The sequence below is a fragment of the Myotis myotis genome, unplaced genomic scaffold (assembly GCF_014108235.1).
Source record: "Myotis myotis isolate mMyoMyo1 unplaced genomic scaffold, mMyoMyo1.p scaffold_m19_p_2, whole genome shotgun sequence".
NCBI classification, from domain to species: Eukaryota; Metazoa; Chordata; class Mammalia; order Chiroptera; family Vespertilionidae; genus Myotis; species Myotis myotis.
This window is the reverse complement of record NW_023416324.1, coordinates 143,462,225-143,483,481: the sequence shown is the minus strand read 5'-3', so window position 1 is coordinate 143,483,481 and position 21,257 is coordinate 143,462,225. Positions and strand designations below refer to the sequence as shown.

The 21,257-nt window shown below is 40.0% G+C and overlaps 1 protein-coding gene and 1 non-coding gene across 8 annotated transcripts in view; both read left to right on the top strand.

The window, feature by feature from the left end:
• Positions 1-21,257, top strand: part of CBLB (Cbl proto-oncogene B) — a 251,550-nt gene that overhangs the window by 13,356 nt on the left and 216,937 nt on the right. For all 7 annotated transcript variants that reach the window (XM_036350236.1, XM_036350235.1, XM_036350231.1 and 4 more), the window contains exon 3: positions 10,833-11,083. In XM_036350236.1, coding sequence (XP_036206129.1) covers positions 10,833-11,083 — 251 coding nt within the window. The remainder of the gene's footprint in view (positions 1-10,832; positions 11,084-21,257) is intronic.
• On the top strand, positions 20,467-20,573 carry LOC118677809. Its single transcript, XR_004974535.1, has one exon. It is a non-coding gene; the product is annotated as a U6 spliceosomal RNA (small nuclear RNA).

Here is a 21,257-nt window from a genome sequence, read left to right as displayed (position 1 = left end):
TTTTATTCCCTCCCTAACTTCAGGGGAAAATCCCTACCTGGGGAAACAACCTTTCTCAGAGACCTTGGTTAAAACACATAGTGCCAAGAAGGTGAGCAAACATATTAAAAACAGTATGCCATATATGCCAGGTCCCTTGAAACAACAAGCATGGACCGGCTCCCGGCAGCGGCCGGCAGCCAGGCAGCTTGAAGCGAACATTAGGCTTGATTGCTTCAGTGACGGAGGACTCCAACGTTCCCGGCCTGCCGCTGCTGGCCTCTGAGCTTACAGTTTGAAACATTGTTACAAATATAGAAGCTAAACAAGACCCCAGAAACCTGCTTTCAGCCAGCCCGGATCTCAGAGCCAGAGTTGAAACAGTGTTTCAATTACAGAACCCAAACAAACCAGATACCTGCTTTCAGCAGCTGAGGCCTAAGAGCTGGAGCCAAGCCTCAGAGCTAAAGCTGGCCAGAATAAAAAAAAAAAAAAGAAAAAAAAGGAGCGGTGGGGAGCTTCAGTCACCCGCCAGCCTGAAAACATCCATCAGCCCCTCACCCAGACTGGCCAGGCACCCCAGTGGGGACCCCCACCCTGAAGGATGTGTGACCAGCTGCAAACAGCCATCATCCCCTCATCCAGCCTGGCCAGGCACCCCAGTGGGGACCCCCACCCTGATCCAGGACACCCTTCAGGGCAAACCAGCCAGCCCCCACCTGTGCACCAGACCTCTATCCTATATAGTAAAAGGGTAATATGCCTCTCAGCACCAGGATCAGCGGAGCCGAGAGGCCTCCTGGCACCGGGATCAGCGTGACAGGGGGCAGCGCCCAAACCCCCTGATCGCCCTGCGGCTCTGTGTGTGACAGGGGGCGGGGCCACAACCTCCCTATCCGCCCTGCTCTGTTCATGACAGCGGAAGGCACCCCAACCCCCTGATCAGCCCTGCTCTGTGCCTGATACGGGGGAGCTCCCCAACCCCCTGATCGCCCTGCGGCTCTGTGTGTGACAGGGTGTGGCGCCCCAACCCCCCCCCCCCCCCCCACGGGCCCTGTTCTGTGTATGACGGGGTAGAGCCATAACCTCCCCATTGGCCCTGCCCTGAGTGTGACAGTGACGGCGCCGCAACCCCCTGATCGGCCCTGCTCTGTGGGTCATAGAGGGCGGCACCCCACCCTCCCTCTCCCTACGGGCCCTGCTCTGTGTTTGACGGGGTAGAGCCATAACCTCCCCATCGGCCCTGCCCTGAGTGTGACAGTGGCGGCGCCGCAACCCCCTGATCAGCCCTGCTCTGTTGGTCATAGAGGGCGGCGCCCCACCCTCCCTCCCCCCACGGGCCCTGCTCTGTGTGTGACGGGGTAGAGCCATAACCTCCCTGTCGGCCCTGCCCTGAGTGTCAGAGGGTGCGGCGCCCCAACCCCCTGATCCGCCCTGCTGTGTGTGTGACAGGGGGCGGTGCCCCAACTCCCCTATCATCCCTACTCTGTGAGTGACAGGGGGGAGCTCCTCAACCCCCTGATCGGCCCTGCTCTGTGCATGACAGGGGGGAGCTCTCCAACCCCCTGATGGGCCCTGCTCTGTGTGTGACAGGGTACGGAGCCCCAACCCCCCTGATGGGCCCTGCTCTGTGAGTGACAGGTGGCAGTGCCCCAACCCCCTGATTGGCCCTGCTCTGTGCGTGACAGGGGGTGGCGCCACAACCTCCCCATAGACCCTGCCTTGAGTGTGTGTGACGGGGGCGGTGCCTCAACCCCCCAATCGGCCCTACCCCGTGCGTGACTGAGGGTGGCATCGCAACCTCCCGATCTGCCCTGCTCTGTGCATGACAGGGGATGGCGCCCCAACTCCCCAATCGGCCCTGCTCTGAGCCCGACCAGGGGCTGCACCTAGGGATTGGGCCTGCCCTCTGCCACCCGGGAGCAGGCCTAAGCCAGCAGGTCGTTATCTCCCGAGGGGTCCCAGACTGCGAGAGGGCACAGGCCGGGCTGAGGGACACCCCCCCCCCCAAGTGCACAAATTTTTGTGCACCGGGCCTCTAGTAAAATATGAAAGGAGAAGGAATACTAAAAAATAGTGAGTGCCAACTATGTGCCAGGGCCTGTGCAAAGCACTTTACATTTCCTCTTGTAAGAATTAAACATCCTAAGAGGTTTCAAGAAGAAGAAACTGACCCAAGGTTGTAAAGCTAGTAAATGGCAGGGCCACATCCTAGCTTTTATTGATTTTAATGTCTATGTTCATAGTATACATATTCAAGCACACTGCTCCGTGGAGTAATATGATTCTGCCTCCTTCCATGACAAGTAAATCAAGAGTATCTTTACCCCTGTATTTGATAAGATCAAATTCTTCTGCCAACTTTGTTCTCATTTTTTTAGACAGATTTATCATAGGTCATAGACTTCCTATCTGTATTATTAGCTTCTTCTGAGAGGTTCTTCCTTTGTTCTTTTCCTCTTTTTCCTCCTTCCCTTCATCACATATTTACTGCACATCTACTATGTATAAGATTCTACATTAGGTGAGGAGATAGACCATTGCGATTAGAGATGTTCTCTACCCTTACGGAAATTCTATTCTTTTTTTATAAAATACTAGAGGCCTGGTGCATGAAATTCATGCATAGGGGAGAGGGTGTTCCCCCAGCCCAGCCTTTATCCTCTCCAATCTGGGACCCTTCGGGGGATGTCCAACTGCCAAACCTAAACTGGCAGTCGAATATCCCTCTCGCAATCCGGGACCGTTGGCTCCTAACTGCTTGCCTGCCGGCCTGATCACCCCTAACCACCTCTGCTTGCTGGCCTGATGCCCCTAACTGCTCCCTTGCCGGCCTGATCGCCCCCTAACTGTTCCCCTGCCGGCTTGATCGCTCCGTAACTGCTCTCCTGTTGGCCTGATCACCCCCTAACTGCCCTCCCCTGCCGGCCTGATCGCCCCTAATTGCCTCTGCCTCGACCCATGCCACCATGGCTTTGTCTGGAAGGACGTCTGGAAGATGTCCAGTCTAATTAGTATATTACCCTTTTATTAGTATAGATGTTTCTATTGATTTTTAGAGAGAGAGGAAGGGAGAGGAATAGAGAGAAAGAAAAATTGATGTGAGAGGGAAACATAGATCGACTGACTCCTTCACATTTCCTATTGGTGATTGACCAGGAATTAAACTGGTGATATCCTGGCTCATGGGTCCACACTGAACCACTGAGCCACACCAGCTGGGCTCCATTCTTATTTGGAAGAAAAATTGCAAACAAATGAATACACAATTGACATTTTAATTACAACTAATCAGTTTTTAATAGTGCTTCATTATATCAGTCTTCTAAAGAAATCTTCATTGAAAACCATGGAGGAATTGTTAGTTTCCTCAAAATCCAATTTTATATGCTAACTTTCTTGTTCTGCCCAACTGATAGTCTATGTAGGAAGAGTTCATATTATTTTTATACTTTTTACTTTTTATACTTTATACATTTTTCTTTTTTTAAAAAAATACATATTTTATTGATTTTTTACAGAGAGGAAGGGAGAGAGAGAGTTAGAAACATCGATGAGAGAGAAACATTGATCAGCTGCCTCCTGCACACCTCCTACTGAGGATGTGCCCACAACCAAGGTACATGCCCTTGACCGGAATCAAACCTGGGACCCTTCAATCCACAGGTCGATGCTGTATCCACTGAGCCAAACCGGTTAGGGCAGTGGTTCTCAACCTTCCTAATGCCACGACCCTTTAATACAGTTCCTCATGTTGTGGTGACCGACCCCCAATTTCATTGTTACAAATTGAACATAATTAAAGCATAGTGATTAATCACAAAAACCATATGAAATTACATATGTGTTTTCCGATGGTCTTAGGTGACCCCTGTGAAAGGGTCGTTCGACCCCCAAAGGGGTCGCGACCCACAGGTTGAGAACCGCTGGGTCAGGGCTATACTTGATACATTTTGCTTTTTGTACACTTAGTGATGATTTGCTGAATTCAAATGGAAAGACCTGTTGGCGGTAATAACCACTCCAGGTATTAGACAAGTGGTCAGACCAGAGCTTGGTTAAGCAACTTCTGTACTTTGAGTTCTGGCCAAGAAAGAGTTCAGAGCCAAGACTCAAATTATAAGAGAACATTTATGTAGAAAGTCAGAGAGGAAGAAGAAGTGAGCTCTATAAGAAATAGGCTCAGGAATTAAGTTACAAAGGTAAAAGAAGGGTCTTGGAACTTAGGCGAGGGAACACTAAAGGTGCCTGACCTGGGGGAAGCAAAGGGGAACATGAAGAGCATGGGTGTGCTTCTGAGAGGGACAGTGTGCTGGGTTCTCTGTCCTAAGGGCTTTTAAGGGTGGAGACTTTAGGGGAGGTCCCAGGGAGAGAGGATCTCAATAGAAAATTCATCAGCTTTCCAGGTGTCTCCTTTCAGGGTCCTGGTCAATTGGTTGGCACCAGGGCAGGGGGTCATTAGTCAGTGCATCTGGTCCTGAGGTCAGCCATGCATCCCTTGTCTGGTTTTGCTGCTTTTCTGGTGCTGGAGCTGAAACACAACTGAAGTCTAGATGTTATCCCTAGGGGTTAGTGCAAGGGTTTGTTTGGGGGTTGTATGAACTTATTCTCCTGCCTCTTGTTCCTCCTCTAAGGTGGTCTAAAACCACATGACTAGCAATAGGCCAGGGGAGGAAAGGTCAGGGGAGAGTCTGAACAGTGTTATCAGCATATGCTAGAACAGGAAAGGTTACCTAGGGGTGAGGTCCTTGTTTTCCCAGTTTTGCCTGATGCTAGGCACTCGGGGCTTTTAGCCCTGGTGACCTGTACTTGGCCCATCATCTTTATTCTGCTCATGTCTGCCTGCCTACCACAAACCAAATTACTTTTAGATACTTTTTATCATGATGATGTACTTTTATGTAACTGCAATACAGAACCTCTTACAACATTTACGTGAGAAGCAGAGACAAGGCATTCTTTCAGGCTTTCTGTATTGTCTTTAAAAATGGGTACATTACTTGATGTCCCATGAAGTGAGGTGTGTTTCGTAATGAAAGTCTGCTACCATATAGACACAATTCCTTACTGTTAAAGTTTCCATTTGGTTCAGTAAACTTTCCATTGTAGGGGCTGGTTTGACCTTGTTTGCAAGAAATATGTGAGGTGACCTAATACTCTTTGTTACCTGTTGGCTGGAAATTTTAATTAAGGCAAAATCAGGAAACTCTTTAAATGTAAGAGTGTTCTAAGAATAATTAATGGGTTTTAAAATTCTTGTAAATTCTGTGTTTATATTTGTGCTTTTGCTTTGATATGACTGAATATACATTTTTATATATGTGCATACATATTCATATATTGAAATACATATACAGTATGTATAGATTAGACGTATATATATATATATATATATATATATATATATATATATATTTTAAATATATTTTATTTATTTTTTACAGAGAGGAAGGGAGAGGGATAGTCAGAAACATCGATGAGAGAGAAACACCGATCAGCTGTCTCCTGCACACTCCCCACTGGGGATGTGCCCGCACCAAGGCACATGCCCTTGACTGGAATCGAACATGGGACCCTTGAGTCCGCAGGCTGACACTCTATCTACTGAGCACAAATCTACTGTTAGGGCTAGATGTATATTTTTTAGGTATGTCAAACAATGCGGACATATACAGAGAGGTCTGCTTAAAATTCTTTAATACATTTAAATAAATACACAGGGCAGTTGTTTACTGTAATGGAGAGAGTGCCTGACTCTCAACTAGGTTCCATTTCTGTCTTTTAGTATTGTCATCTCAAAGGGAGGGAGTTAAGTTAGTCTTGGTGATCCCCACGGTCCCCTTTTGCTAGCTCTAAAATCCTTTGAATCAGTTACTTTAATGGAATTTTTAGCCTAAGTCCAATACTAAATGTTTTGCCTTTTAGTTCAAAAGCAGAGAGTAATGTTGCTAATGAACCAATGCTCTCATGCACCAGTCGGTGCCCTAAAAAGTTTGTCATTGTAAAATGTGACTGCAGATTTGTTCTTTGGGTAAGCTCTGCTGTGTTGGGACCCACTTTCATTCTAGGGAGTGACTTGGGTACTTCTAGAAGAGGTCTAAATTGCTTGAATCAGAACTTGAACCTTGTGTTGAGCTTGATTTTTCTCCTTAATATACTGCTTTTTGAAAAGCAGCTTTTCTTTCCTGGCTTTGGCAGTCCTTGCACGTAACAGGCCCTCAATAAATATTTATTGAATTGAATCGAATCGAATTTGACCTTTTAAGAAGGCATATTCCTGGTGTAGGATTATTCGTTTTCGGCAGGAGCTGTCATAAATCAGAATTTAATACTAATCCACCTGATGAACTGCATGCTCAGCAGCATATGGTAGTTTAGCATTGTATGTTGCACGTTCTGCAGTGCAAGTTTAGAAAACTGTCACCTGTAAGGGCCTGATGAACTGACTCTAGCCGATTTCAAACCTACTTGTACCACTCACCCATGGGTTTTCTGTGTCCCTATGTTTTTGAATGAGTGTATTGACTCTGCTCTTCACACACTGTACACTTTGCTTCCTCTCAAGCCTTTGCACACCCTTTGCCTGGAATATTCCTTTTACAAATTTCGGTATGCCTTTCTTAACACTCCCATGTAGCTCTTCATACATTCCTGTTTTGCAATGCTCAAATTCTCTTGCAATTCTTTTCTAAGCCACTAGTTTTTTTCACTACAAAACTCATAGATCTGTGATTTCTTTCTTTCTATATTCCCTAGGGCCTGAAACAATGCCTTACACAAAGGTTTGTAAAATTAAAAAATGGGTCCCAAAGTTCATGTAAATTTGCAAATGGAATAAAATAAAAATGTAAATGTGTTTAGCCAGGGATCATTGATTATATGTCTGATACTAATTAAATTATGATATAGGTAGAAAGAAGATCAGCTTGAGATTCAGAAGATGCTGGCTCTTGTGTTGGATTAATGACTTCTTAATAGTCCCTTAATCTTTGTAGTTCTTAGTTTCTTTATCTGAAAATGAATGGATTGGACAGAATCTTTACTAAGATCCCTTAGAGCAGAATTGCCTTGCTCCTAAGTTAATTATAGAGAACTAGGTCTCTTCTGCCAGACTCCTTGAGTCAGGAAGTATCTTCTAATCATCTGTAATTTCCTGGCACAAAGCTTAGTACCTGGTATATAGTAGTTATTCAAACAATATTACTGAATGAAACAATAAATTCCCAGAGAGAATTACGATTTAAATAAAGCAAATGAGAAAAAGATTAGGTAGATAATAGTTAATTAAAAATGTGTAACATTTAAAAGAATCTATTAAAGAACAGTTATTTGGAATGTCTGAAAAAAGTACCCGGGAGAAATTTTTTATGTATCAGTTAAAATATTCAACAATAGAGAAAATGAATTTGCAACTTCCCAGTCCCCTAACTATAAGTTAATAATTTTTTAAACTGTGACATGTTGTACCAAGTTTTATGTGCTGATATTAAACTGCTCTTGGAGGATGTTAGTAGAGATATTTTTGAAGTTTGTATATACTTCTGATACCATTTTTTAGTTTTAAGAATTGAAAAACTGTATCCTATTTCAACTAGGATTTCTTAAATCATTGATATATTTGTGACTTCCTCAGTCTTTAGGGAAGTTTTTACATTTAAACTATGCCTATACCTTTGGGTTAATGATTTGAATATTAGTGTAGTTTAATCATGAAAATAGGGAAGTAATAAATCATACTATTTATGTATTTTATATATACCTTATGCATATATAAGGTATATGGTATTCCAGAATTAATCAACCAAGTCATCTGTATACCCACTTATTAGTTCTGTACTATGTGCTAGACCAGTGGTCGGCAAACTGCGGCTCGCGAGCCACATGCGGCTCTTTGGCCCCTTGAGTGTGGCTGTTTACTATGTGCTAGACAATTCTGTTTTGGGCACTGTATACAAAGAGGAGGAAGATATGAAGATAGATGCTCTCAGTGAATGTGACAAATGGTTGTCTTAAGTTAGGGGCTCATGCTTGATAGTTTGAGGAAGATTTTTCTCCCCATAAAAAAATTATATGGTTATTTCTTTTAAAAAAAGCAAGAGAGATAGCAAGTTTGAGTACTTTTTTTCATTTGTTATTTTCTTGAGTTTTTTAAAAATATTAATTTTTAGAGAGAGAGGAAGGAGAGGGATAGAGAAAGAGAAACATTGGTATCAGAGTGGAACATCGACCTGTTGCCTCCTATCAGGGATCCAGCCTACAACCTGGACATGTGCCCTGACTAGGAATCGAACCAGCAACCTTTTGGTGCATGCCATGACATCCAACCAACTGAGTTACACTGGCCAGGGCTCCTTGATTTTTTGTTTGTGGTTCTTGAAAGTATTATTATTCAACTGCTTTCTATTTGGCCCAGGCACTTTTATGAGTACCCAGCAGAGGATGCAAGTTTTGTGAAACCTGAAATTTGGAGGGGTCCTTTTATTTGTTTTTTATTTTTTCAAATATATTCTATTGATTTTTTACAGAGAAGAAGGGTGAGGGATAGAGAGTTAGAAACATCGATGAGAGAGACACATTGATCAGCTGCCAAGGTACATGCCCTTGACCGGAATCAACGCTCTATCCACTGAGCCAAACCGGTTAGGGTGGGAAGGGTCCTTTTAATTAAAACAAAATACAGATACAAAAGTATAGATACAAAATTGGATATAAAGGTGAATTTTCTTTGAAAATAAAGTTACAACAAGTCATACTTTAAAAGTATGAGAAATTCACAAACATCAGGGAATTTCCACTCTGTACATTTTATACTTTGATTCTCTTCCATTGTCCACAGTTGTGAGTATCACTGGACACACTCAGATGACCCGATTTGACTTGGACCTTCCTGCTCCTATGCTGGGCTAGTGAGCATCGTGGGCACTTACAGTATTCCTGAAGTCATTCTTTTATTACAACTGCTGACAGTAATTTAATTCTAGAAGTGACTGTGCACTTCACATGTACCTTCTACTAAAGCTAAATTAAATGTATCTCCAGCCCAAATTCTAATTAGCCAGATTCCACAAATGTCCATGGCTACTCCATTGCCAACCAACAGCAGGATAAATGTGATGGAAGGAAAGTCATATTAGAAAAAGACGGCAGTCTTAACCAATTGTGTTTAAAATGTCTTGCTCTTGAGAATTTTACAAAAAAAGAAAAGAAAATAATAATAATGAAGGCCTTAGAAGAGAGCCAGGTATATGAGGGACCCTCAAGTTTACTATTCATTAGCTTTCAGTAAATGTGCCTGTATGTGTACATTTTGCAAGTTCACTCTATGTATGGTCTTATGCAGTGGTTCTCAACCTTCTGGCCGTTTAAATACAGTTCCTCATGTTGTGACCCAACCATAAAATTATTTTCATTGCCCTAACCGGTTTGGCTCAGTGGATAGAGCGTCGGCCTGTGGACTGAAGGGTCCCAGGTTCGATTCCGGTCAAGGGCATGTACCTTGGTTGCGAGCACATCCCCAGTGGGGAGTGTGCAGGAGGCGCTCATCGATGTTTCTCTTTCATCGATGTTTCTAACTCTCTATCCCTCTCCCTTCCTCTCTATAAAAAAATCAATAAAATATATCTAAAAAAAATTATTTTCGTTGCTACTTCATAACTGTAATGTTGCTACTGTTATGAATTGTAATGTAAATATCTGATATGCAGGATGGTCTTAGGCGACCCCTGTGAAAGGGTCGTTCGACTGTCAAAGGGGTCGCGACCCACAGGTTGAGAACTCTTATGGAATTCCCAATGATTTAATTAAATACTTAATCGGGTGGTTCCTTATACCCTGGTTCAAGGGGTAAGAATGAGATGTGTTGATTTTGACTAAAAGTCACATGAACATGTGGAAGTGAATGTACTAGTTGAGTTACTCTCTTTTCTTGCTAGCAGAAGGTATTTTCAGTTCTGCAGGCAGCCCTAAACACCCAGTGGTTGTGCGGCACCTGATGGAATGACCGAGTGGTTATACTGTAACACGGGTTTATAGGCATGGGAGAGAATCTGGGGAGGTGGAAAAGACTCGTTCTAACCTGACACCATTTACTACTTAATAACTCAGTTATTAAAATTGCACTTATGTTTTATTCTCCCCAGGGTTAGGAACAATATATAAAACATTAATTAAAATCTATGAAAGCATTTTACCTAGGAGTTCAATGTAGTAAAATAATACATAGATGTGAGACATTGGTTACCAGCAGAAGAGACTCATTTCCTCATTTTTTTAAAAAGAGACTGTTCGTGGTATACAATAATTATACCCTGGAGTTCTATTAAGCCATGAATAATGAGACATTGTAGAAGAGAGGAAGAAAACTTTAGGACTTGAAAGTAAAGGTATGACCAAAAAAAAACTGAGAAAAAAACAAAACAAAAAACAAAACCTCATGTACACAGACAACAGTATGGTGATTACCAGAGGAAAAGGGGGTTGGCAGGAGGTAGAACAGGGTAAAGGAGGAATAAATGGTCATAGAAGGAGACTTGACTTGGGGACATGAACAAACAATACAGTTTATAGCTCATATACTATAGAATTGTGCACCTGAAGCCTATATAATTTTATTAACCAATGTCACCTCAATAAATTCAATAAAAAAAACTGAATAGGAGGAGAAGGAAATAGGATTTAATTGTATTAAGATAGATACAGATATTTGTCAACTCTTTGTAGACTGGTGTTAATAATTTAAAGTCAAAATTCATACTATGTAAAGTAAAGAAATAGTACATCGTTCACTAAGTTTCTCTATAAAAGAAAATATTGTGGTTCATATGAAATGTTTTATTTTTGTCTTTTTTTTTTAGGTCAGACTGTGCCAAAATCCCAAACTTCAGTTGAAAAATAGCCCACCATATATACTTGATATTTTACCTGATACATATCAGCATTTGCGACTTATATTGAGTAAATATGATGACAACCAGAAACTTGCCCAACTCAGTGAGAATGAATATTTTAAAATCTACATTGATAGTCTAATGAAAAAGTCAAAACGGGCCATAAGACTCTTTAAAGAAGGCAAGGAGAGGATGTATGAGGAGCAGTCACAGGACAGGTAAGACTATATCAGATTTTATTTCTTAGTGTTAAGGTCATTTATGTTGCTTTTTGTTTCACAGGTAGTATAAATGTCAAAATGTGTTTACTTTGCAGAAATGTTATTTCAATTGTGTATTCCCTTTTCGCATTATCTAGACCTTGTAGTTTTATAAAAATTTATGATAATAGCTAATTTGTGAGAGAGTGTTCTAATTTTTTAAAATATATTTTATATTTTAGAGCAGTTTTAGATTTACAGAAAAATTACTTGGGAAGTACCCTCTCCCCTATATGCAGTTATTCCTATTATTAATATCTTATGTAGTGTGTGGTACATTTGTTACAGTTGATGAACCAATATTGATACAGAATTATTAACTAAAGTTCATAGTTTGTATTAGCATTCACTCTTTGTGTCATACAGTTTTGTGCGTTTTGACAAATGTATAATGTCATGTATTTTCTAGCACAGTATCATCTTAGAATAGTTTCACTGCTTTTAAAATGCCCTTTGCTCTGCAGTATGGTTTAACCCTCTTAGAAAGTCATATTGTTGAAAGCATGTAATAATATAATGTTTTCAGACTGGCTTTCTTCACTTAACAATATGCATTTAAGGTTCCTCCATGTCTTCATAGCTTGTTTTTATTTTATTTTTATCACTGAATAATACTAAGTACATGGGTATATCACAGTTTGCTTATTCATTTACTTGTTGACGGACATCTTGGTTCCAGTTTTTGGTAATTATTGATAAAACTGCTGTAAATATTCATATGCAGGTTTTTGTGTGGACATAAGCTTTCAGCTCATTTGAGTAAATACCTAGGAGCATGATTGCTTGATCTTATGGTAAGCTTATGTTTAGCTTTGTAAGAAACTCCTAAATGTCTTCTGAAGTGGCTGTAATGTTTTACATTGCCACTGGTTTCCTATTGCTCCACATCCACCAGCATTTAATATAGGCAACACTGTCTTTAAGATGGAGTCTTGATTGAATGTGTGGGTGTGGTAGATGTGGGTGAGAGATGTAGTTTCCATTCTCATACTTGTCTATTAAGTGAGAAACTAGACTGGGGTGGAGGATGCATCAACTGACTCCTTATTTTGTAGCCATAATTTTTGATTTAGAGACTCCTCATTAAAGCTTTGTTGTTTGGCTAATTTAATGTTAAATTTTATGATCTACCTTAAACCAAGTAAAGAATATAATAAGTCATTTGATTTCTGGGATATTTTAAATATATTGAGAATATTCACTAATAGTGCTACTTTACTTAGATTTCCAAACTGAAAAACAAATATAGTATTAATTAAAATATATAATGTTTTAACATAGTTAAGTTGAATTTCAGTTTAAGATAACCTCTGTGTATTTAATTTGCCTTATATATATAAAAAAAAATCTAAGAAACCTCTAATGTTTCTTTCAGGTTGAGAAAATTAGCCTAATGAGACATAGGATTGTATAGAGAAAATTAATTTACCTAGGTATGCAGACTCTGAATTTGTCTGTAAATACCTGAAAAACAAATAGCCCAGAGAGAATAAAACCATCTAATTTAAACATAGGAAAACCCTCTCCCCAATGTAAAATGGCATAAAGATTTACTTATTCATAATTTGCTCTCTAAATTAGTGATGAACCCTAACATAAGCATAGTAGCCTAACCTAATATATAACTGTAGGTTCATCACTTAATATTCTTGGACCACATATCTTGAGGGTGGTAAATCTTCCAATTGCCTTTTAACTTAAAGCTCTAAGACTCTTCCCCAGGACTGCTCAGGGGAGTTTAGATTGCCAGAAGGAGCTAGAAGTAAGGTAGAGATGTATCCTAGTGATTGTTTCTTCTTAGACCTTTCAAGAATGGCCACGATTGTGAGAAGCCAGATGTTTGTTTAAAACTATATTTTCACTTCATAGTCCTACCATTGATCTAATAAAACTAGTTTTTTTCTGGAAATATCTTTACAGTTCTTATTCAGATTTAGTAGCCCTGAAATTCTTCCTGGTCCCTTAAAAATTTACATTTTAGGGTATTAGGACAGTGAGAAGGTGTGTAACTTCTAGGTCAGGAATTTGAGTTTCTACAGTATTTTAATGGTTGTAGTAATATGTAATGTGGTAAACTTCATTCCCACTTTTTACTTATTCTATAGTAACTTGAAACATTTTCTAACTCATTAGATGTAAAAACCATTTCATTTATAAATTTTTATATTTGTGACTTATTGTATAGGAGGATATCATGGGGGACTCTATAAATTTTGGTTGATTGCGTGTAGATTTCTGTAGGTGGTGATAGATTGCATAATGATGACTGGTTACATTGATACTACTCTTTAAATTCTGTATTTTAAGTGTCTAAATTTTGTCACTCTCCTAAATTCAACCTTAAGACAAAGTTTATTAGTTTTTGTGCTTTTCTAGCATTCCTAGTTAGATTTTACTGTCATCCATGTCCCATATTCTGTGGCCAGCTGTGTTTATGCAAAATTTACATTTGATAAATATCTAATCACTAGAGGACCAGTGCACAAAAATTTGTGCACTTAGCAGCGGGGGGTCCCTCAGCCTGGCCTGTGCCCTCTCGCAGTCTGGGACCCCTCGGGGGATGTCCACCTGCTGGTTTAGGCCCACTCCCCAGGGGATTGGGCTTAACCTGGCAGTCAGACATCCCTCTGGCAGCCCGGGAACCCTCAGGGAATGTCCACTTGCCAGTGGGGAGCAGACCTAAGCTGTAGTCGGACATCCTGTGCTGGCAGCTGGCAGCCTGGCTTGTGGCTGAGCAGAGCTCCCCTTGTGGGAGCGTACTAAGCACCAGGGGGCACCCCCTGGTGGTCAGTGTTTGTCATAGTGACCAGTTATTCCCAGTCATTCTGCTGTTATGGTCAATTTGCATATTACCCTTTTATTATATAGGATAGAGGCCTGGTGCATGGGTGAGGGCTGGCTGGTTTGCCCTGAAGGGTGTCCCGGATCAGGGTGGGGGTCCCGCTGGTGTACCTGGCCAGTCTGGGTGAGGGGCTAAGGGCTGTTTTCAGACTGGCCATGCCCCCTTCAGGGTGGGGGGTCCCCACCGGGGTGCCTGGCCAGCATGGGTGAGGGGCTGATGGCTGTTTGCAGGCTGGCCAAGGTCCCCAGCGGAGACCCTCACCCCATGGGAGTGTGGGCAGCCTGGGTGAGTGGCTGAGGGCTATTTGCAGGCTGGCCACAGCCCTTTCAGGGTGGAGGTCCCAGCTAGGGTGCCTGGCCAGACTGGATGAGGGGCTGAGGGCCGTTTTCAGGCTGCGCACAGCCCCTTCAGGGTGGTGGAGTCCTGCTGGGGTGCCTGGCCAGCCTGGGTGAGGGGCTGATGGCTGTTTTCAGGCTGGCCATGCGCCGTGCCTCCCCCCTCCCCCCCGCCCCTGTGACCCAAGCTCCCAGTCTCTCCTTTTTTTCTGGGATTTATTTATCTTCTATAATTGAAACTTTGTAGCCTTGAGCAGAGGCCAGGTCCGGCTGGAAGCCTGGGTTGCCCCTGGCAGGCCAGGCTCCCAGCCCCTCCTTGAGCAGAGGCCACGGGGCGGAGTGGGGCTGGAGGCAGGTAACTGATATTTATTTATCTTCTATAATTGAAACTTTGTAGCCTTTAGCGGAGCCCAGGGCAGGTGGGAAGCTTGGCTTCCTCCATCGCCAGGAGCAACCCAAGCCTCCTGCTCGCTCCAGCCCCATGGCCGCCACCATCTTAGTTGGGTTAATTTGCATACTCTCTCCTGATTGGCTGGTGGGCATGGCTTGTGGGTGTGGCTTAAACATAGCATAGGGATGGTTAATTTGCATGTTTCTCTTTTATTATACAGTGGGGCCTTGACTTACGAGTTTAATTCGTTCCGTGATGGAGCCCGTAACTCAAATTATTCGTATGTCAAATCATTAAAGTGAATGGGTGAGACATGTGATGCTGGGCTGATGTTGTGGCGTTCACTTTGACGTTTGCAGTGCCAACTAGCGGTGGGGTTCTGAAGCTGGCTTGTAACCCGAATTTTAGCTCGCAACTCAAAGCAAAAAATCGGCAGAAAGACGGCTTGTATCTCGAAAAACTCGTTAGTCGGGACACTCGTAAGTCAAGGCCCCACTGTATACGATAATTCATAATGGACCATTCTTGGTCCATCATAACGAGGACATAGATTTTTGATTTCTGTTTCTTTTGGTAGTAATATGTTTTTACACTCAATTCCAGATTCCCTTAGGATTCCAAATGCAAACTGAGGCTAACGTGTGCCATTGTATATGAAGCTCTTGGGCATTTTGTTCTATAGAATATACAAGAAACTTTAAAAAGTGATCCCAGTTGTTAGGGAACAGAGTATTCTACTTAGTAAAATGGCTTTTACATGTATGATACACTAATTATTGGGAATATTATAAATTCCCTAAACAATATTTTTTTAAATTATACAAATGATGTTACTAAGGACATTAGTATTGTTAGATTAAAAATGTAGGACAATTATAATAAAAATATTAATTTGGAGTTCATTGTGTAAACCATTATTTTCTCTAGTGATTTAGTACTTTATTGAAGAAAATTATGCTAGATGAGTATATGAATCAAATGTTTATTTTAATGTTCCTATTGTATCAAAAATAGACTCTGTGGATGCTTTAAATGTAAGGGCAAATGGGTAAAATTCATGTATCAATTTTGAACTATTTCTGCTTTAACTGATTGTAAAAATATGAGTAGTCTGAATTTTTAAAGCAACTTAACATATATGTGATAAAAATACAAACAAATAGAAAGATAAATATAGTAAATGCCACAAAATGTATTTCCTGTATAGAAGGCAAGAGGTAGAAAGTATAGATACATTTATTTACTACTGAAATAGGTCCTAAGGCACATAGTGCAAGCCTCTTGCTTTGAGAATAGGCGGACTAGTGACTTACGTAGAGGCAGGCTGCATGCCTTCCTTGACTTTTACAGTAACTTCTTCCTTATCTAGTATCACTTTTACTCCATAGTTTGTTTGTTTGTTTTCTTTTTTCTATTTACAACCGAACCTCTCACTGAGTTAGTGCTTCTCCAGCTGAGTGTCTAAACCAGTGGTTCTCAACCTTCTGGCCCTTTAAATACAGTTCCTCATGTTGTGACCCAACCATAAAATTATTTTCGTTGCTACTCATAACTGTAATGTTGCTACTGTTATGAATTGTAATGTAAATATCTGATACGCAGGATGGTCTTGGGCGACCCCTGTGAAAGGGTTGTTTGACTGCCAAAGGGGTCGCGACCCACTGGTTGAGAACTGCTGATCTAAGCCATTCTGAGCTGATATTTCTTGGAAGAGTAATTCAGTGATTTTTGGCACACATAACGTTTTTGTGCATATGTGTGGAGTGGGGGTTGGGATCTTATGGAGAAGGAGGAATTTATAGTTTGAAGCACAGAGAAGAAGAGAAACATCATATTGCTTAAAGTGTTAGTGGCAGAAGCAAATGGGTGTGAAGGTAGTGATCGCTGACAAATGTTAACACTAATGGAGATGCCTTTCTTTGGTGACTTGACTGGCAGTTTCATCAGATGACCATTTTAATAATAAAATGTACTTTTTCATATAAAAAGTTATGTATTAATCACAGGCTCTTCAAGGCCTGGTGTTGGGCACTGTTTTTAAGAACACCCAGAGGTGATGACCTAATAATATGCAGATTTCCCTTATTTTAGAATTGTTTTAGTGAACCAGAGGGCTACAACCCATTTCTTTCCTCCCACACTCTGGTTTACAACCACTGAAACAAAACCAAAAGTTGACTGAGGTGTTAAGTAGCTCTGTGTTTGATAATGTATCTGTGAAGAAAATAAAGGCTTTTAAAATATTTCTGCCGGAGAGTGTTACACAAATGTTGTGTTATTATTGATATTATTTCAAAGCCCGGGACCTTTTCTTGTGCACGTGTATTGTAGAAACCAAATCATAGTTTGTATAGCTGGTGTAATAATATTCACTCCAATTAAGATGTTTTTTATAAGTATTTTGACATCAAAAAATTAGTTCTAGAAAATGATAGCCTTTATTTAAAACCTTTAAGGAAAAAAATCTTTTCTCCACTGACCATTTGGCTGAAGAAAGGACAATGTATAACCTGTTACATTAATCAAATGCCTTTCCTGCTAAGGTACTACAGATCACTCGGCTTGCTGTTTATATCTGTGTTGTAATTTAGGAGTTAGTGTACCAAAGCATTGTGGATGTGACATATAAAAGATACTTGATTTAGTTGAAAGCTGAATCAAAAACATTAGTTACAACAATAATAACAATAAAAGTGACAACACCACACAAAGCTGCAAACAAGCCTACTTACTTTCCTCATACTACTGTATGACAACATTGCTTTGGCCAAAGAATAATCTTGCATTAATTTAAATATTTATGTTTGTATAACACAAAACATGCTGGTTACATGGTCATCGAAGTAGTTCTGTAATTCCTCATGGGTTTTCAGTTTAACCACATAAAGAGATTGATCTGTTTGCACAATGTGGGCTTTATGTAACAGTTTTAATTACTACTGGACTTCACAGGTTAATGGCCTTGTTTGTAGTGTCATGTAGTTCCACATTTTCTCCTAGGCAGCTCTGTACATAGGAGCAGGAAGTGAGGAAAGATGGTTGCTGAACTGAGTGCAGCAATCTCACGGTCTGAGGCCGTTTCTGCCCCAAGTGTCTTTGTGACCTTTGTTGGTTTCCTGACTCCAATTTGTTTTTTCAGCTTTTAAATTATTTTCTGGGTATTCACCATATTTTTTGGCTCAGATATTTCATTCGACATCATAAAAGGAAGTTGTAGTTTGTTTCAGACGAATGCTGCTGTTGCTACATCAGTTTATAGTTTTTCAAATCCAGTAAGTTTATGGTAAAAATACTGTTTTTGTTATCACAATAATTATTTGCAGGAGAATTAATCTTAGTAATCTTCTTTTTAAATAATTTGTGCACTAGCGAATGATATTTATTCTATGAAATATCATTTACTATACAGGAAAGGGAATGGCTTATACTCTTTTAAAAAATAATTTTACACTTTAAAAATTAACCTAGTCTATTTCTCTTTTTTAATTTACAAATGGTGAAAATTGCAGTTCTTTTGCATTTCATGGGATAAGTGCACGTAGAAAAAAATGATTTTTTAATAAATCAAACTAGGTTATTGATGTTTTTTTGAACACAAGTATTTCAGTGTAAACATACATAGTTACTATTTAACTTTTCTCTGTATTTGTTTGCATCCTAGGCATTTTTTTTTTCCATTTTAGTGGTAGAGGAATGAAAATATTACTTTTTAATATTTTAAAATGACAATGTGTAACTTGGATTCAGAGGACAAATACTAGTCAGACATTTTAAGTGGAAGTGTGTCTGCCAGGTAGGAAATGGGATTTTCTTTAGAAAACGTGAATCTCTTCCTGACATTGATTTATCATAAATGAGTAAAAAGTTTGTTAAGTTTTGATAAGAATGCTTTTATTCATATTTCAGTTATCTGGGAGATGTGAGTATACTTTTCTAAAGTTTGAAAATAAAGGAGCTTATTTCTTTAACACACTGTGAAAATAGAGGCCACAAGGAAGTTATTTAGACAAATGTTGTCAAGTTAAACAAAGGGCGTCTGTGAGAGTGGGCAGGTGAGAACTTGCAGAATTTGACTGTTAAAGACTTCATGGCTAACAGATCCATGCTTCTTTGCTAACCAGATACAAAGCAATTTTCTTGTTGATTTTCATGTAAGTAAAAAGTGAAAGTGGTTTCCCCAGTAGTTTCCTTTTTGGGGTACAATTTCAAAATATAAAAGAATACAAGTTATTAGGTATAACTTTAAATCCATTGTTTTTAAATAAAGTGTTTACATTTAATCCATTTATTTGCTATTTGTTTTATTTACTTTTTTTCATTCCTGTGTTAATACCATTCATCCCCCAACTCCTGGTTTATTAGCTGTGAAAATTTTTATTGCAATGCATTTAAGTTCCTTCCAAGTCAAATTATATATTATACACACATGATATTTTCATTTTAAAATTGAAGATTTTTTTTCTTGCAGCATAGAGTTCATTAAATGTTTATAAATTCCTGAGAGTGATAACTATTGTATTATAAGACTGTAAGCCAACTCACAAAACTCAAGTGAACTTGGCTTTAGGGTTGAATACCTTTTATGTTTTCAGTCTTAAGGCAGCTTATTAAAATTGATGTTTTCCTTTCACTAAATATCTGGTGACATTCAAATTTGATAATTAAAATCCAGAAGCACTTAAGAAAGAATGCCTGTTTTTAGTTTTATAATAATAATACTCCCACAGAGAAGGTTGATGACTGATGTCTTTCAAGTGGCAGATTTGTTATTTAGTTAAAGAAAGCTCCTTTGGCAGTTTCTTACAAAACTAAATTAAAGTATGTTTATAAAACAGACAAGCTGCAGTGATAATCCTATAGCCCTGAGGAATGCTTGGAAATCTAGCCCTAGAAGCATCTTTGTGTGTGTGTGTGTGTGTGTGTGTGTGTGTGTGTGTGTGTGTGTTTCAGTGATTTAACGAAGAAGTGAAGTTTCTAGAAATCCAAACAGATTGGCATCAAGCACTAATTAAGCAGGTCATAAAAATGCAGTCCTGTCCTGTTTTGCGATACAGTGCTTCAGATATACTAATTTTTCTAAGCCCATTTTTAATATTAATCTTTGGTATCTTTAAATTCATAGTTAAAACTTCAGTTCTTGTTTGAATTTGCATTTAAACACATATAGTTTTCAGATTCACATGCGAGGTCCTTACATAATCCTATATAATAAAAGGCTAATATGCAAATTGACTGAACGGAAGAATGACTGGTCACTGTGATGCGCACTGGACGCTCAACACAGGAGCTGCCCCCTCGTGGTTAGTGCACTCCCACAGGGGGAGCACCACTCAGCCAGAAGCTGGACTTACAGCTGGGAAGTGCAGCAGCAGTGATGGGAGCCTCTCCCCACTCCGCAGCAGCGCTAAGGACCCCTCAGGGGCTGTCCGCCTGCTGGCTTAGGCCCGGTTTAGCGGGAAGTGGGCCTAAGCCGGCAGGCAGACATCCTCCAAGGGCTCCTGGACTACGAGAGGGCGCAGGCTGGGCTGAGGCACCCCCCTCCTCTGCCCCTAGTGCACGAATGTCATGCACTGGGCCTCTAGTTCAAATAATAAAGAGATTGAGATTGCCTGTGTTGTTTGGTTGAATCACTGATGAACAAAGGGTGCTTCCAAGACTCTTTCCACTTCTGGTGGCCCCGGGCATCCCATGGCTTGTGGTGGCATAATTTCACAGTCTCTGTCATCACCTGGTGTTCTGCTCTCTGTGCATGTGTCCAAGTTTATCTCTTCCTGTGCTTGCTTCGGCAGCACATATACTAAAATTAGAACGATACAGAGAAGATTAGCATGGCCCCTGTGCAAAGATGACATGCAAATTCGTGAAGCGTTCCATATTTAAAAACAAAAACAAATTTCTCTCTTCTTACAAGAATACCAGTTATGTTGGATCAGGCCTAGAATAATGACCCTATCTTAACTTTACTATGTCTATAAGATCTTATTTTCAAATAAGGTCACATTCACAGGTAGGGTGGAGGTTAGGATTTAAAAAAAAATCTTTTTAAAATACAAAATTCACTGTAAGTGACCAAATATGGTAATGTAAAATTTATACTAAGGAGGGGGAGAAAATTGAAACTTGAGTGTGTGTCACAAAAGTATGAAAACTTTGCTTGGTAGAAGATAATATCAAACAGATTACTTAAAATTATTCTTTTTGAAAGACCTCTGGCTTAAATATTTTTGTAATTTTTTTCAGGTTTATAATAAAAAGCATGGTGAATTAATTTATCCATTAATTTTATGCATATATATTGAAAAGCCTAGCAAGTTCAACTTTTATCAAAAATAAAATTTTATATATATGTTAATTTATAAGTAATTTGTTATGGCAGTCTTACTGATTTTAATGTATAAAATGCCATATCTTTAGAAATTATTAATGCTATAAATATATGCATTTAATTAAAAGTTGTAATATTAATAGCCCTGATTATCTTTAAGAATTTCTGTTTCATTCTTTTACTTTGTGATAAACTCTGGAGAATTAATTAAAATATTTAATTATGACTTAACATCATCA